The following is a 16,429-nucleotide window of genomic DNA, read 5'->3' as shown; positions in this document are numbered from 1 at the left end:
TGAATCGGCTAAAATCACCATCAAAAATCATTTTATTCTAACCTCTTTCGACGACGCATTCCTTTGTGCGCAACTGGCCCGACTATTCATAGGATTTGAATTTTATTTATACGTTCCTCCCCTTATTATAACTTATATCTTGCTTTCACGAGAGTTCTTTTCTGTTAATTTATACAATATGAGTTAATTCTTTCTTGATTGCATTTCGCGTCGGATCAATTTGCGAGCTTATAGTACAAAAATTGATTAAAAATTAGGTTTTCTATTTCTATCTCAGCAACTAATTTCAGTACGTTAATAATTAATTTGCATGCCGATAAAAATGAGCAGTATATATAATAGAATAGCAAAGTGACCGAGACTGGTATCTCAGCTGAAATTAAATGTGGAATTCTCAGGCACAAGGCAGTTAAGTACAAATAAATTAAATTTTATTAGTTGAACACAAAATCGCCTTTCTTGCCATAGTTAAAATATCAGTCTGTAAAAAACTGGCATCGCGCAAATGAAAAGTTACAGAAATACATTTGTGTTTGCAGCAAAACTTTAGAATCATTACACAATTTATTTACCCCGCTCCGCTGTTTATGCCATGACAAAAAAAATAGGACAAATTGATAAAATATCGTGTTTTAGTGTGTGAAATTTTACTACAATAGAATAGTTTGAAGTGTTATTTTTTTCATTACATTTGAGTGACATGTTTTCAAAAGTTCAGCACAAAATCCTATTTTGCAAAGTGCTTTGTATTTCTCATAATAATAAAAAATAAAACTGTCGAACACAAATTCTCAATTCGTTCCATCATCGTTCTGGCAAAATACATTAACCAAACAGCTCACCGACTTGCTTCAATGCCACGTTTCCCCCCTAGGAGGGAAGTTCTACTAATATTCTTCAGTTCTTCAATATTACTATAATTTATATTTATGCAAACTTCATTCCACTGTTTTCACTAATTTCACTGTTCGTAAGCGGAAGTACGAAGCACGCATAAAACTAGCAAACGGTCCAATAAAGTTTAAACAAATAAAGTAGGTTTTATACAAAGTGAGGAAGGAATAAAGAGTCCCCAAATAGGCGAATTGGAGAAAATCAGCGGAAGAGGTAAAGAACCACTGCTCTAATGCAGGGGTGTGCAACCTGCGACGCGCGGGCCAAATGCGTCCCACAAGAAAAAAATCTGCGGCCCGCGGGGGGTTGCCAATTTTGAATGGTGTGCGGTCCACGAAACAAGTTTTTAATTTAGTTTAATCTGGCAAGTGCGAGTAATTCCAATCTCACAATTCCCTAACAGCTAGCTTGTGCGAAACAAACAGAGTTTTTAAAAGATCAATCTCATAAGATTAATAACCAAAATTTTTGTGCTAACAACTACCAGAAAGGCAATGTTGAATAAAGTTGTGGCCCGCGGTTTTACCCGGTTATTTGTATCTAGCCCATGTGTATGAAAGGTTGCACGCTACTGCTCTAATGAACTAAAACTAAAAGGCTAAACACCATGACAGATGTTGAATTCCTTTAATCAGATAATTTGTTTTTAAATTGGATCCCACAACTCCCAACAGGCTAAACATTAACGGTAATTAAATTGAGAAGGCGTTGGAATTGTACTTAACCTTGCCAGCACATGGCACAGATCAATGGTAAAAATATCAAAAATATCGATCTAGCCCTGACATTAGTAAACAACGGCTGCGGGGCAAATTCAGCCCGCTAGGTAATTCAATATGGCCTGCCTGATGCTGCCACAACCAAACTAAAAACAAATCTTTATGTTTTAGTTAAAAATAACTCAAGGAATTTGTTGAGATTGCGATCAAATTTAGTTTCGGCACAAAGATTACTGTTTTTTGCTTTTGTAACACTGTAAATATCGTTCATAAAATGTTACTTTAACGTCACACTTACATGGCCCGCCAGTCTAGATGGGCATAATTCCTGGACCCTGCTCCAAGAAGCTTGCCCACCCTTGACCAGCCCATTAGTTCTCAACCTCTATTTCAGTTTGAAAGAAATCTTAGCCCCGCAAAACCACGAAAATTTCGAGTATCATGAAAATGTTTTTTAATAACATAAACCAGAGGGTGTGCAACATTTAATTCAGGAGGGCGCGATATACGAATAAAAGTGCGCTCGAGAAGTGTGTGTACCAATATGGATTTAACTAAATTGGCACTTCTTCGCGAGCCGCAAATTTTTTCCCTTGTGGGCCGCATTTGGCTCGCAGGCCTCAAGTTGCACATTCCTGATATAAACAAAAGAATAAATATTTGGATCAAGAATAAACCTGAATAAAAAAATAAACAAAATTAAATTTTAAAAATTTATTTCGAATAATTTGTGGAAAATATAAACGAATTAGGAAAGAACGATAGTTCATTATTAAATGCTAAGGACCCTATGGACTTTAAAGTTATAGATATCGGCCTGCTAGCCTAGATAATCCGCCCTTATTTTCGACTGTATGAATAAAAAGCAATTTTATTTTGACATGCTGACTGTTTCTTTGGCGGTTCGGGATTTATCCCGGGAATGGTTGATACGATATGGCCTACCCCAAACTGTGGTAACGTCGAATGCCGGTAAAGTTCTGGTATGGGAATAACCAAGCCCTAGAAGATAATTATTTCTGGCGGTTGGTGTTATCAATAGCACTGGAAAGTCACGAGTCTTCATTTATCAAAGACCCGGAATGAAATTTATATGAAATACTTCACAGTCTTCATCCATTAACCTCATAAAAGATTTAACTCAATGATTGACTGGACTTGAGGCAAGAGTATTGCCAGCCCAAAATTGGGCAGGGGGGGGGGGGGCATGTTTTTATGTACAATGACATAATACGACGCTTACTCGTGCCTTTTGCTCCAAACAAAGCCAGATAAATGTAGCCACTAATATCTAACAATATCTTAAAGAATCGCTTGATAAACATACTTTGCTGTCGAAGATATCCAATGCAAACAGACGCGCTTTTCTTCTATCTCGGTTGGTTGGAAAAGGATTATTGATGGCAAGCCAGAGAACATTGATTATTTTATAAAAAATATACATAATTCAATTATTGCTCACATGTTAATCTCGATTCAAATCAATTTCATTGAAGCAGACAGCAGGTATGAATTGAAATCATATTTACCGAATCGAAACGTAACAAGACGCAAATATTTGAGTTATCAAACATAAATCAATTTTCACAATAAGATTAAAATATACGTATCAGTGCACAAATCTAATATGGTTAATTCAAATTAGCGTATACTAATCGTACGGCGTTGAAGATTTTTGCCCTTTGATACACATGAAGATTTTATTCACGGAGAGCTGCATGATTTTTTTGTTTTGTTAATTTTGCAAGAAAGAATAGCAGGCCTGCTCGTCCACCAAAAAAAGAAAACTAGTTAGATTTGAAAATTACTTAACGAATTAGCGGCAACCCCAGCGCCGCGGAAAAGGCAAGAGAAGAGAATTCCCGCTATATATAGCTTACCATCTCATTACTAAAGACACCGGACAAACGACGAAAGATTTAACGCAGCGACGACAAGAGCAAAATCATTATGTATTTTTACCCATGTTGTCGCCTTCTCAACTGTCGCATTAGAATTTTATGACTGTTGGGGAAAATCAGAGTGCTTACAAGGTACGAACTAAATGGCTTGGGTCGTGGTCCAGCCTCGTGAAGCCAAAACCGAAAATTCGACGCTGAAAATCTTAATGGAATTTTCACACTGTAGATTCCACATTATGCCAAAATGCCCTACAAAATCTAGCGCTTAACTGTTCGACACCGTCAGTGGGCATTTCGAATCAAATAGTAAATTATTCAATGGTTTCAGACGAAAATTTTGAATTGCCACCATCTTTATTTCGTTCACCAAAAGTCGAGGTGGATCTGTCAAATTTGGAAAATGCAATTATGTCATATGGGACTCTCTCTTTCTAGTAAGTTATTGATGAAACATTTTTCTAACTGTTTGTAAACGCTCTGCGAAATGCTTGCGTGACGAATTCTAGGTTTACAGTAATTTTTTTGAAGCCATATTTGCTAAATGCAATTCTGACATGGACTCTTTCTTTCTGGCAAGTTACCGATGAAACACGTTTCTTATTGTGTGTGGCCGCTAGGCGAACTGTCTGAGTGACAAATTTTAAGTTTTCAGTAATTTATGTTTCCGAAGGATCCATCACGATTAAAAAGTCAAAAATGTATACAATTGAATATCTGGACCTCCTGAAGTATGCGCACCAAGATGGCGCACAGCCTGAACATAGTATGTGTGCACCTGTTAGGATTAAGGTTGTGCGACATCTTGGTGTGCATACTTCAGGAGCACCGAATATCTTCCAAGAATTCGAGATTCGATTCGGAAATCATCAAGTATTCGAAAATATCCAGCCCTAGGTTGCAAATAATGCAAACACAACACAAAAGTTTGTGAATTTATATTTCAAGTATATTAAATGAAATTAGAAAAGAAGCTGCTGGAGTTGGAACCAAGTCTGAGGCTCAAACATATCGAAATATTAACTTAGGGTTTGGTTACTTTATCGAAAAAATGTTGAGAAAATGTGCCTAATTTTTTTTCAGGAGGATACTTCACATGAAAATTTGAATATAAACGAAACGAATACTTTTTACCGGGAGAGAATTTGATACAAATATTGAATACCAGATAAGTGTTATGTCGAAATTATAACAAAATCTTCTTGAGAAATTCTGGAAACGCTCAAAGTTTATACCTAATGAATTCTCAAGATCAGAGACTTCTTAGAGGAAAATTGATATAAATAATTGAACATGGGACAAATTCTTACATCAAAAATAATACAGTTGTAAGCATACATTTTGGAAATGGGAATAAACTTAGGAGCATCAAACATGAATTTTGATTCGAACAAAAGAATTCATCCAACAAATTTTCTTGTACACAGACTTCTTAAGAGAGAACTTAACACAAATATTTGAATATTGAACAAATTCTTACACCAAAAATAATATACTGGAATGAGCAGCCAGTATGCATTTTGGAAATAGGATAAACTTGGAAACATGCAACATGGATTTTTATTTAGTAAAAAATTCTTCCACAAATTTCCTATACAGGGACTTCTTGAGACTACACAAAAAATGGCGCTCCAGAAGTGTGTGTACCAATATGGAGGTAAATAATTTTGTTTGCCTATTTTACATCAAATTGAGTAGGTTATATATCCACTTGGCTATCGCAGACAGTCCCTGAACTCTTAATAGAACTACAATAGGAAAAATTAGGATAAAATTATGGCCTAACCCCAACCTGGTACACACATAACGGAAGTACCCGAAAAATAAACATGGAAAATGTAGCAAAGAAGAATGTTTAATCCTATCTACAAGACTCTCTCTCAATATTCTATAAAAATTAGCCCTTTACTGTCCCAGTAATTATTTCAAGCTATGCACCATTTCTTCTTTTGATATAAGATGGGTCGTCTTATTTACAAGTGACATGAGCTGATTAACATTGTGTGACCATTCTGTTAGTACATCGCTTGGATCCTTCGGTCGTGCAAAATTGACGACACCATCAAGACGATCTATCTTGGCGTAGACTGTTTTATTGACTACAAGCTTGGAAAGATAGTCCTCAGCTTCCTGCAAAAAAGTTTTGTTTGAAAAAAATTACATATTTCAATTAGGTCCAATATGAATTTTTGGCACTGCAAGGTTTTTGGTGGTTTTTCACGATTTTTGCTCAATTTTTTACAAGATTTTTGGTGATTTTTCGAGGTTTTTGCGCATTTTTAGTGATTTAATATGGTTTTTTGCTCGTTTTTGGTGACTTTTCATGGTTTTGACAAGGATTTTGGTGATTTTTTAAGATATTTGCACGTTTTTGATGGTTTTTGCAAAGTTTGTGCTGATTTTCCATGGCAGTAAATCCAGGTCTATGGAGTCGGGAGTCAGAGTTTGGCATGTTTATTTTAACATTGAAGTCAGGAAGCCAGAGCCATATTTTCAAATTCCTTAGTCTGAGTGATTTATGTCCTACGCGGATCGGTTTCTCGAGTGAAGTAGTTTGGATTGGTATTGTCAACTCAATTTATTACACATTGTGTAGAGAAGTGGTCACCATGCCCACAAGTCGGTTTCAGATAAAATCTAGAGCATCAGAGACCGAAGTGTTTCATCCGTTCCACTTGTGCGCATAGAAAATTCAGCTATAGTTTTTATTGAATATAAGTTTGCATTGAAAAAATTTTGATGAAAATAACGAATCGTTGCCTAAAATATAGACAGTAATTCCACATGTATTATCTGCACCTAATATAATGTACCATTTGGTATATGTAATTGTGATACTTGGTACACTCACTGTTTGTTGTACATTAGATGTTATGCTAGTTATTTGTAAATGAACTGTTTTTTCTTCATAGTTTCATATTAAGTTTTGAGCACTGAGCCAGCAACCAAGTCTATTATCTGTAACCGACCGGCCCACTCAGAAAGGTAACTGCCCGCCACTGAGTTACAGCAGCATTCATCTTACCTGCACAGAAAGAGTCAAAAGTTCTGACATTCTCTTCATAGTAATCCTGGTGTAGTATTTGGCCAGGATTCGAATATTCTGAAAAAAAATTTAACAATTACTTTTTTACTTGGTTCAGCATTGCGTACCAATTTATCACAAATTGTTTAGAGCAGTGGTTCTCAACCGCCGAATATATTTCAATATAAATATATTATAAGCAAATTGCAAAAGTATTGACGGCATGTCCATTAGTTTTGTGATTTTATAACTCTTATTGATTCGTAGTACCGGTATTCACCTAACAACTAAACTTGGTTAGAGGTCCTCTGCCCATTTCAAGCCCTGACTGGTTAGATGTTCAATAAGTTTTGTGTTCATGACATTTTCGGTTAATTAGGGGAGCCGACCCGCAAAATTTGTTTTGAAATTTTACTGGTCCACGAACTGAAAAAGGTTGAGAACCTCTGGTTTAGAGTGTTTAACTGTTTATACGTCTTCACTCACTGTCTAAGTAGCCACCGATTTATATGAATGTTGGCACCACAAATATACAGGGTTCCAAACATCACTCCAACCACATCACTCGAGGTTGTAATAGATTGGCTAGTCAGACGCTGCTTGTTTAGAACCCTCTTCAGAATAAGCTGTAAAAATTCCTAGTAAAAAAGTATTTAAATTTGGTACTCCCATAGTATGTTAACCAAAATGGCGGACACCGGAACGTAGTATGTGTACCAGGTTGGGCCATAATTTCAGGTACAAGTACTACGGGTGTCTCTTGTCTAGTCCCCGAACTTGTAACAGAACTAAAATAAGAGAAATTGGAATAAAATTATGGCCTAACCCTAACTTGGTACACATACTATGTTCAGGTGTCCGCCATCTTGGTGCACATACTACGGGAGCACCTTAAATTTAATAAACTTCAACTTACATGTTCCACTACTCTGTTTGCAAAATGTTTCCATCTTGTATTCCCATCATCAGTATGTAGGAACACATCAGTACATGGACTACCTGGGCTTCCATCACGAAGTTCTTTTTCATACATTTCACAAACATGCTGTGATTGCATGATTTCTTGAGACACAAATGATTGAAGAAGAGATCTGGTGTGAAAGAAAGGTTCAATTTAGTGATATACAGGATGTCCAAAAAAATTCACAGGATGTCCGAGGTTCGTGTTGTTACTTATCGATTTTAATCGGTAAGTATGTTGATAGATATTTGTCTGTTTGTCTGTTAGATGCACGCAATATCTCACGAAAGCGAGATTGAATCTGCGCCAGATTTTGCATGTGCATTCATCATATGTATCATTTGGATGAATTATGTCGTATAATTAGCAAGTTATTAATTAATTAGTGATGTGACACAAGGTGTCACTATGGAGTAAGAGTGCTGTTTTGGGGGATCCCCTAACTTTCGATCGATAAGTCTTCGGTCTCTGACGGATATTCTCGTTTCCCTATCAGCGACCTCGAGCAAATTTTCCTTATAGCTACGACTTGCGTCCATGGGTCGGACAAAACATCTACGCAAGCGGATATACGCATCGAAGCGTTTCAGAAGCAGCATGCAGCTACGCTACCATCAATATATTGTAGTTAAATATCAACTCATATATTGACTTTGATCATATCATTTCAGTAAAAAAACATGACTATTTGGGCATGGTCTTATGATTTCATGTTCAAGCTCTTATCTTTTGTTTTTCTTGTTTATATATATATAGGATGTCCAAAAAATTCCGTGCGATTTCAAGGTGGTTTCAATTAAAAATTTCTTTGTCTTTGTTTATTATTAGTTCCTATTGTGTTTAACAATTGAAAATTTCAAAGCGATTGGTCCAGTAATCAAAGAGAATAGCGATTTTTTCACAAACAAGAAGAAGGAAAATACTAACAACATAATAACAAAATGATCATATATACACTTTGTGTCCAATAAACTGTTTGAATGGAGAGGTGGTTATTCATTCATGCGGATTGCTGGACTCCTCGCCGTCGTAGGGTGGTTCACGCTACCGCTGGTCGGTTACGTCTTCCTCCACCATCAAGTCCATGTTTCCTAGAACAAATAACTAACTAATCCCATACCCGACTTGAACTGATAACCGGACGCCAGTCTGTGATTTGCTATATGGTTAAGCCGTCCTATCAGCTTTCTTCTCCCCGGGATAAATATGTAAATCCTGTCCTATATAACCTACTTGTACTTGGGAATTTCTTCCAGTTTTTTCTCTTGTTTTGTTCTTTCCAGCATATCTGATTGTTCATTGTCATATGGAGATAATATAACATACAGCACAACACTCTTCAATGCCTGGGAAATAAAAAATAGGAAAATGGTTTGAAAAAAAAACTCCATAATAACAGTCAGTATTGTCAACTGGAAATTGTAATTGCAGATATTTTTTTAATGTATTTTTGCTCGGGAGAAAGCCAGAGGGCTCCAAATAAGCATGCAAGATATTGAAGACGCTATTGAGATCAGACGAAGCATAGTTTACAACAGGGATGGCGAACCACAATGTGACCCACCGCGTTTTATTCGTGACCCGCCAAGGCACGAATATAATAGAAAAATGCTAATATATCAGTGATAAAAATTGATAAAACCAGCCTTGATCGAATCTAACAATAACTAAACTCTTTTAATGTACCGTCAGTTGGGTAATCAGGACTGCGATCGCTGATATTCAAATTGTTAATTTCCAGGCTGGTGTGGTCATTTTCAAAACCCCTAATCTTGGACAATAGAAAAAATTTTTTTGACCCATTGATTGAAAAAGGTTCGCCATCCCTGGTTTACAATATCACATGAATCTCAAGCAAGGAGTTTTTGCATTCAAATTCAAACCAGCCATTGCTTATGGCAGGGCTACTCAACTGGCGGACCGCGGTCCAAAATCGGACCTTTCGGGTATTCGATTCAGACTGCGCACAAATCCTTATTTTGGATCATTAGCCCCACTTTTGAAGGTTCCTTTTATGAAATCACTTTTATAGATTTAAAATATATATGAAAAGGACTATAACGCCATACCAAACAATCTTATCATTAGTCGGCCGAGGAATTGCGTGTTTAAGGATGCCGAAATATAATTCCTGGAAAGGATGGACCTAAATATTTTTGAAGTTTTGTATGCAGACCTTCGGTAAAAATAGTTGGGTAGCCCTGGCTTACAGCATCCCAATAAGCCTCAATGGTGGAGCCAAACCATATGTCAATCGGGACCATCTATTCACCACTATTCCTGCTAATTGCAAGACAACCTTTACATGCAAAAGTTTGCCAAGATTCCCGTTCCATTTGCTTACCCTGACCCTTTTCGGTGCTCCCGAAGTATGCGAACCAAGATGGCGGACATCGAAACGTAACATGGGTAACAGGTTAGGGTTAGGCGATAATTTTTTTCCAATTTTCCTTATTTTAGTCCTATTATCAGTTCTAAGACTAGCCAAGAGCCTCCCGTAGTATTTATACCTAAAATTATGGCCTAACCCTAACCTAGTACACATATTACATTCCGATGTCCGCCCTCTTGGTTCGCATACTTCGGGAGCCCCCCCTTTCCAATATCAAATAAACCATTAAAAAAATGAAGCAAATATACCTGTTGACATTTCATCGGATCATTCTGAATGAGCGGTGTATCGTAAACAGCTTTAAAATGCTTGCAAGTTGATAAATAGGAATTCTCTGACAAGTCCAGTTCTATCATCATTTCGTAGTATCGTAGTTTCAGTTTCTAAAAAAAGGACGAAATTTATTAAACTAGTAGATTGTCTAGTGCAGGTGTGGGCCTCGTGCCAAAACTAAGTTTAATCACAATCTCAACAATTTCCTTGAGCTATTTTTTAGTTAAAACATCAAAATTTGGTTTTAGTTTGGTTGTGGCAGCATCAGGCAGGACAGATTGAATTACCCAACGGGCTGGATTTGGCACGCGTAGTTTATTAATGTCAGGCCTAGTGGGTAGAGTGTTACTTTACGGCAGTGTTTCCCAAACTTTTTAGGCCGCAGACCCGTTTGCAAATCCCATTTTTTACGGACCCTCATCCAATGCAAATCAATTTATGTGCCTAACCAACGAGGATGAATTATGTTTCATCTGGATTTAGAACACAACAACACAAATGACATTAATGTGAAGAATCAATTTGTGATAAAAAAAATTCATAGGCCCGACTCTATGGCAACGATTCTATACTGTTTTACATATGTTTGGCTGAAATAGAACTTATGAAAGTCTGAATCCATACATAATTTAATTGTGTATTCTTGGATAGTCTCACACAATTAACTTGGTTTCACGCTTCTTTCTTGCCGCAACGGGGATCAGATGACCTTGGCAAACTATCTATATCAGAAGTGAGCAAGATTTTTGGACCAGCGGCCAGACCAGTTGGCCATATAAGTGTGACGTAAAATATTACATTTTATGAACAGAATGGTAAGAGTGCATGAGCTATAAACAAAAAATAACATTAAAAAGACCTTATTAGGACGCTAACAAAACTTTCAGGCAAGTCAGAATGAATCACCCAACAGGCCGGAATTGGCCAAAGTTAGATCTAAATTGACTACATGGATATCTGTGAAAGAGATGGGGGATAATATAAAAAATTTCCGGAAATATGAGCTGCAAAAACAGCGAGTCTCACTTGAATTTCTTCGTCCTCAGATTCAAAATATTTGATGCTAATTTTTTTGCTGATGATTTGAGCTCGAATGTAGTCCTTCTTTGCAAGACATAATCTCATCTGCTCAAGTATGAACTCAACTTTTTCTTTACGCTCCATACTTCCAAATGTTTCAACCTAAGATTAGGACAACGAAAGATAAAGTATTGTAGTTATTGAAAAAAAAAAATTTCACATAAAACTTTAATTAATAATATAAAGATAAAATGATAGAATACAGTGAAATAAATTGTTTCAACCAACAAATTTGATTTGTAATTTATATCACCTGAGTCATGCTTCAGGGCTAATTTAGGTAAAAAGTGAAATATTAACAAAAAGTAAATGACAGTAAAATGAATGATTTCCAACAAATGAAAGAAAAATTTATTCATAATATTGTTTCTGTCACATGAGTAGGGCCATATAAAGGATAGTTTTTAGGTCTGCCTTGAAAGAAATCAAAAATTAAAAAAGAAGATTTAAAAGAAATGCCCTTATTTTGACTCTTTTTTATCAATGGCATACACAGCCTACTAAAAAGAAATGAACCTTCATTCCCATTTACCATGTGTTTTAAACCAGGAATCATCAAACTGCGTCCCTGGTCGTCGTAGGGGTCATGGCAAAGTGCTCGTGTAATTTGTTCCTCTCTTTTAATTGTAATGAATATTTTTTTCGGGGGAATAAGCTCATCTCAAATTAATATTAAATAACACATTTATAAAGTGTGTGATAAAGGCACCGATAAATTGATAATATTTAAATGTATTTAAATTGAAAACATCACTATAAAGTTCTGGATTTGAAATATCAGCAATTATCTTACTTGTAATTCCTGCAGTATACTTGCAGCTTCAGCAATTTCACCTCGATCTTCTTTGATTTTTGCTAAAATTCTTGTCAATCTTGCTCTTTCAATTTCAACGTAAATCTAAGAATTGAAAAATAAGGTTTCAAAAAACAGCCAGCTTGACTGTTGGAGCGTCTCTCTAAGCATTGTAAACACATTTGCCATTGATTACACTGCGAAAGTTCAAACAAAATAAAAAAAGAACGAAGAGTTCATTACTTCAGATATGAATGCACAGCCAATTTCACTTAATCAAATGAATCAGTTTGTTAGCTACTAAAAACTTGTGGAAAACTAATTGATGAATATTCATTTTAGACAAGTTAACATTTACAATACTTTGCTACCCAAATAAAAAGACACAGCTAATTTTTTATTTCGCTAAGTTTTTATTCTGTTATCTTTGGTTACAATAGGTAAGTTTAAAGGTAGGATGACGACCTAACTCAACTCAATATAAACAGATTTAAAGAGGTGATTTTATTTTTACCCAAGTTAACTCCTTTTATTTTGTTAAGGCCAAATTGCTTGAAGTGAATATCCTAGGAACAAAACTACTAGTGGCTCTATGAGAGTAAAAATTGTCACTGTTAGAAATTTCTTATAATAAGCTAAACCAAATACTTCTCGTAATACTTCAATAGTAATAAAAAAGTATTCAAAATCTGTTACCTTTCCTTCAGTTACTGTTCTCAATGTATCAATCAATTTTAATTTAGTTTCCATATCAGGTGTTTGATCAACATATTTATAGCATTCTTGAACCATCTTTGCAACTGCCTGAAAAACGAATGTAAATTTTAACAAGGGGCGACATGTTTACATAATGAAATACATAGACATATGCAATGAATTACTATTTATTAGAACTTGAATAAGAAGGAAAACTAGAATATCGGTTAGAAACCGAAGACTTATCAATCGAAGGTTAGGGGTTCCCCAAAAACAGTGGTCTTACTCCATAGTGACACTGTGTGTCCCATCACTAATTATTTAATAACTCGCTAATTATAAGACATAATCCATCCAAAATTAATAGGCTTCTGATCCGAGCTATGATGAATGCACATGCAAAATTTGGAGCAGATTCAACCTCGCTTTCGTGAGATATCGCGTGCATCTAACATACAGACAAACAGACATACAGACAGACAAATACCTATCAACATATTACTAACCTTAAGATCGATAAGTAATAAAAGTCATTTATGATTCAAAAATGTTCAACTAGACTTAAAAAGTTAAGGTTTAGAAACATACGTTGCCCAACTGGGAAATCCTGGAAGAATTTTGTTCTTCTTGGAGAGAAATTTAGCCTTGTATTTGCTATAGTATTTATATTTATTAGTTGTTTATTATCATTATTACTATATCTATAATACTTATTTATGTACATATAATATAAATTAATCAAAACTGTACAAATACTTGTGCATAACTATAGTAGATATTATAGAAAGTGAGGGAGGAAGTTATTTCGGACGATCATCACAAGATATTGTCATTTTTTCTTTCAATTTGATATTTTTTTAACAGCAATCATTTGAGCATATAAATAAATATATAAGTATATTAACTTGAGTGAGCTGAACCTACCCTTATAAAAGAATTTTGTCTTTTTCATTCTTTATACATAAATGTGTGCTGGTCAAAGCCTTGTCTAGAGAAAAATTTATCAAAAACATCTAAACATACTTGTTTGAGTTGGCTTCTTTTCTTCGTGATGACAATAATATTATCGTTGAGCATGTCCCATTCTTTTGCTTCAAAGCAGAGTTTCACAATGGTCACAAGAAGTTTCCCGGTCGAGATCATATCACCAGCCTTAAAAAAAAGTCGAAATTACAAAACTATTTGTTGTGTATATGATCATTTTTGGAACGCCTCAAAAAAATTGCCTCAGGATCAAAATGGAAAAGAGTCAGAAAAAAAGAGCTGCAAAATCTTAGTCAACTTCCCAGAATAATTTTCAAGTTTGAAAAATGAACTTTGTGAGGTCTGGGGAGACATAAATATCATGACACATACAGACATATTTGCATAAACATTACAGCTGTGAAGGAAAGTTCAAGAGCATTCAGAATTATCGACGGATTTCAATATATAATTTCTTTCCAGTCATATAAGAACGAAGAAAAGTTGGTTTACAGGTTTAGGCAAACGTTAACCTACTCACCAATCTTGTCTGTTTTTCTAGTGCCAATAATTTATCCACGGCATCATTGAGTTTTCCATCCTGAAATACAGAATAGTAGTCTAAATAAATATCTATCGCTAAAGTAAAAAGGCAAAAATTACTAAACCTCATTTTTCAAATAATACGGCCGAAACTAGATAATACAAAAGAAACATGCGACTACTGAAAGAATTGTTCCAAGGCAGTGGTTCTTAAACTTTTTCGAGCGCGACCCAAATCTGAGTTTTATGAATACTCGCGACCCAATCCTAAATAACGCAAAATGTGTTTTTAATGTTAGTACAGTTTGACTCAAATACAGACAACTATTTATTAGAAACAGTCCATTGACTCAGTGAGATTGATGAAACTGAAATTTCCTTTTCATTATATCTTCAATACACAGCTCTATTTTACTTAACGCAATACGCAAGTTGTCACGGGTATCGAGGCAATTGCGAGCTTAGTTTTGATAACCGTCAGTGCCAAATATCCTCGCTCGCACAAGTGCCTTGTCGCGAATTGTTGCAGAAAAGGTGTCCGCTGTCTGTCGCAAACATGACATCCTAGCTGGCCTTCGGTATCTCTCGCAATATACAACTTTTTTCCTCATCAAATGTGCACACACTGCTTCGTTCGCAGTAAATGGTGCCTCGAGAAGTCACATTTTCTCTAGATATTGAATAATCCAATGTCGAGAAGCGAGCTTTTTCATTGCGTCGTCTATTACAATTTACATTACCAAAAAGACACCCATTTTTGGTTATTTTAATCCACTACGACGACATTCCACGCGGTTAACACAACGACAAGCGACGTGCATGGTTACCGATACCATAAAAATAATACACGTGACTGGCATATCAGAATTGTGATGTAACAATGAGCTCAAGACAGTTCTCCCCGTGAATGAAATTTTATATTTCATTATTTTTAAATACCAGAGTTTAGAAGCTAAATTGAAACATTGGGAAAGCTGAAAGTTCGTCCTTCTCCTCTTAGATTGACGACCTTGTCGCGACCCATTCTTAAACCTTCCGCGACCCATGTTTGGGTCGCGACCCATACATTAAGAACCACTGTCCAAGGGGTCTGAATAGAATCAGGAAACACAAAAACACTAATGGTTTAAGATTAGATAAGATTTTACCGTTTGATATCGGTAAGGCAATCGTCTTACCTGGTGATAATTAATAAACAAAAGATGATTGGCACGAAATACAGTGGTTGTGAACATGGCTCGTAAATTATAATAAAGTAGACCTGGATAATGAAATAGCAACACAGGAATCTATTACAAAACGAAAAAATCCTAAATTCTGCTACAATGCAAAACAGTTCTCACCGCTGCAACTTGTTGGCATTCTGGAATTACCCTGTCCACCGTTGTTGAGTAATCAACTTCCATTTTCTCTAGTTTACCTTCGGACGCCATTATTTATTTCCCAAAATCGCGTTGTACAAGAGAAATTATCAATGGTATTCAAGCGCAGAACAGCAGACTACAACAAAACGCTCAACTCAGATTATGCCGAGTAATGTTATCAGTATTACTAAGCAAAAATGTCGCCACCTAGTGAAACCCTCAACAAATTGCGGATGGTGATATCGGGTTAAATTTTTATATTAACGTAAATATATAAACAAGCCTGCTTAAAATGACTAACTATATTTTAAATAGATATATTTGTTAATTTTTGAGCTATTCTTTGCCTCTCGCAAGATTGGATTTTATGTATAATTAGACCAAAACTTTCTAAATATTGTAAAATTCAACTTTGAACACAAGTATAAAAAAGTGGTAAAACGACATCTTCTGCCAATTTTTTTTAAAACTCATCAAAATAAGCAAAGTTTCGTGTTATAACCTTCGATGCACAATTCCGTTGCAACATTCACGAAAAATGAACAATCAAGCAACCGGATACGACTCCTTGCACAATGGTCACTTGCGCCCACTCGCGGAGATAAATTTGGTACATTCAAATGTTTATCCACGTTGGAGAGTAGGGTGTCCACTTCATAATTTCGAAGTGTTACATCATGCAGGCAGGCGGTAGTATTTATTGGACACACAAGTGGATCCATGCATCGTTTTATTTTTTGTTGTTGTTTTTCTCGGTATTTTTCTTCTTATCGTTATGAAAAAATGACTTTTTTTTACCAACTGGATCACCAATTGCTTTGCAATTTT

At 35.6% G+C, this 16,429-nt stretch overlaps 1 protein-coding gene across 1 annotated transcript; it reads right to left on the bottom strand.

The window, feature by feature from the left end:
• Positions 1 to 4,434: 4,434 nt before the first annotated feature.
• On the bottom strand, positions 4,435 to 15,780 carry LOC120325459 (26S proteasome non-ATPase regulatory subunit 12-like). Its single transcript, XM_078116699.1, has 11 exons — positions 15,581 to 15,780; positions 14,236 to 14,295; positions 13,755 to 13,883; positions 12,732 to 12,839; positions 12,036 to 12,140; positions 11,189 to 11,344; positions 10,138 to 10,272; positions 8,731 to 8,843; positions 7,453 to 7,627; positions 6,537 to 6,614; positions 4,435 to 5,641 (listed from the first exon to the last, which is right to left on the bottom strand). The coding sequence occupies exons 1-11, from the start codon at positions 15,668 to 15,670 to the stop codon at positions 5,432 to 5,434; spliced, it is 1,359 nt and encodes a 452-aa protein (XP_077972825.1). The 5' UTR covers positions 15,671 to 15,780; the 3' UTR covers positions 4,435 to 5,431.
• Positions 15,781 to 16,429: the final 649 nt, after the last annotated feature.

Source organism: Styela clava, chromosome 1, assembly GCF_964204865.1.
Source record: "Styela clava chromosome 1, kaStyClav1.hap1.2, whole genome shotgun sequence".
Lineage (NCBI taxonomy): Eukaryota > Metazoa > Chordata > Ascidiacea > Stolidobranchia > Styelidae > Styela > Styela clava.
Note: the sequence above shows the minus strand (reverse complement) of the source record. Positions and strands in the feature narration are given on the sequence as shown.

What these genes read in the sequence shown, in the direction of transcription:
- LOC120325459 (XM_078116699.1), bottom strand. Translation starts at nt 15,670, where the DNA reads ATGGCGTCCGAAGGTAAACTAGAGAAAATGGAAGTTGATTACTCAACA. An exon ending in TAGAAAAACAGACAAGATTG is followed by an intron (nt 13,884 to 14,235) that starts GTGAGTAGGTTA and finishes CTTTTTTTTAAG; the next exon opens with GCTGGTGATATGATCTCGAC. An exon ending in CAAACAGAGTAGTGGAACAT is followed by an intron (nt 6,615 to 7,452) that starts GTAAGTTGAAGT and finishes ATTTTTTTTCAG; the next exon opens with AATATTCGAATCCTGGCCAA.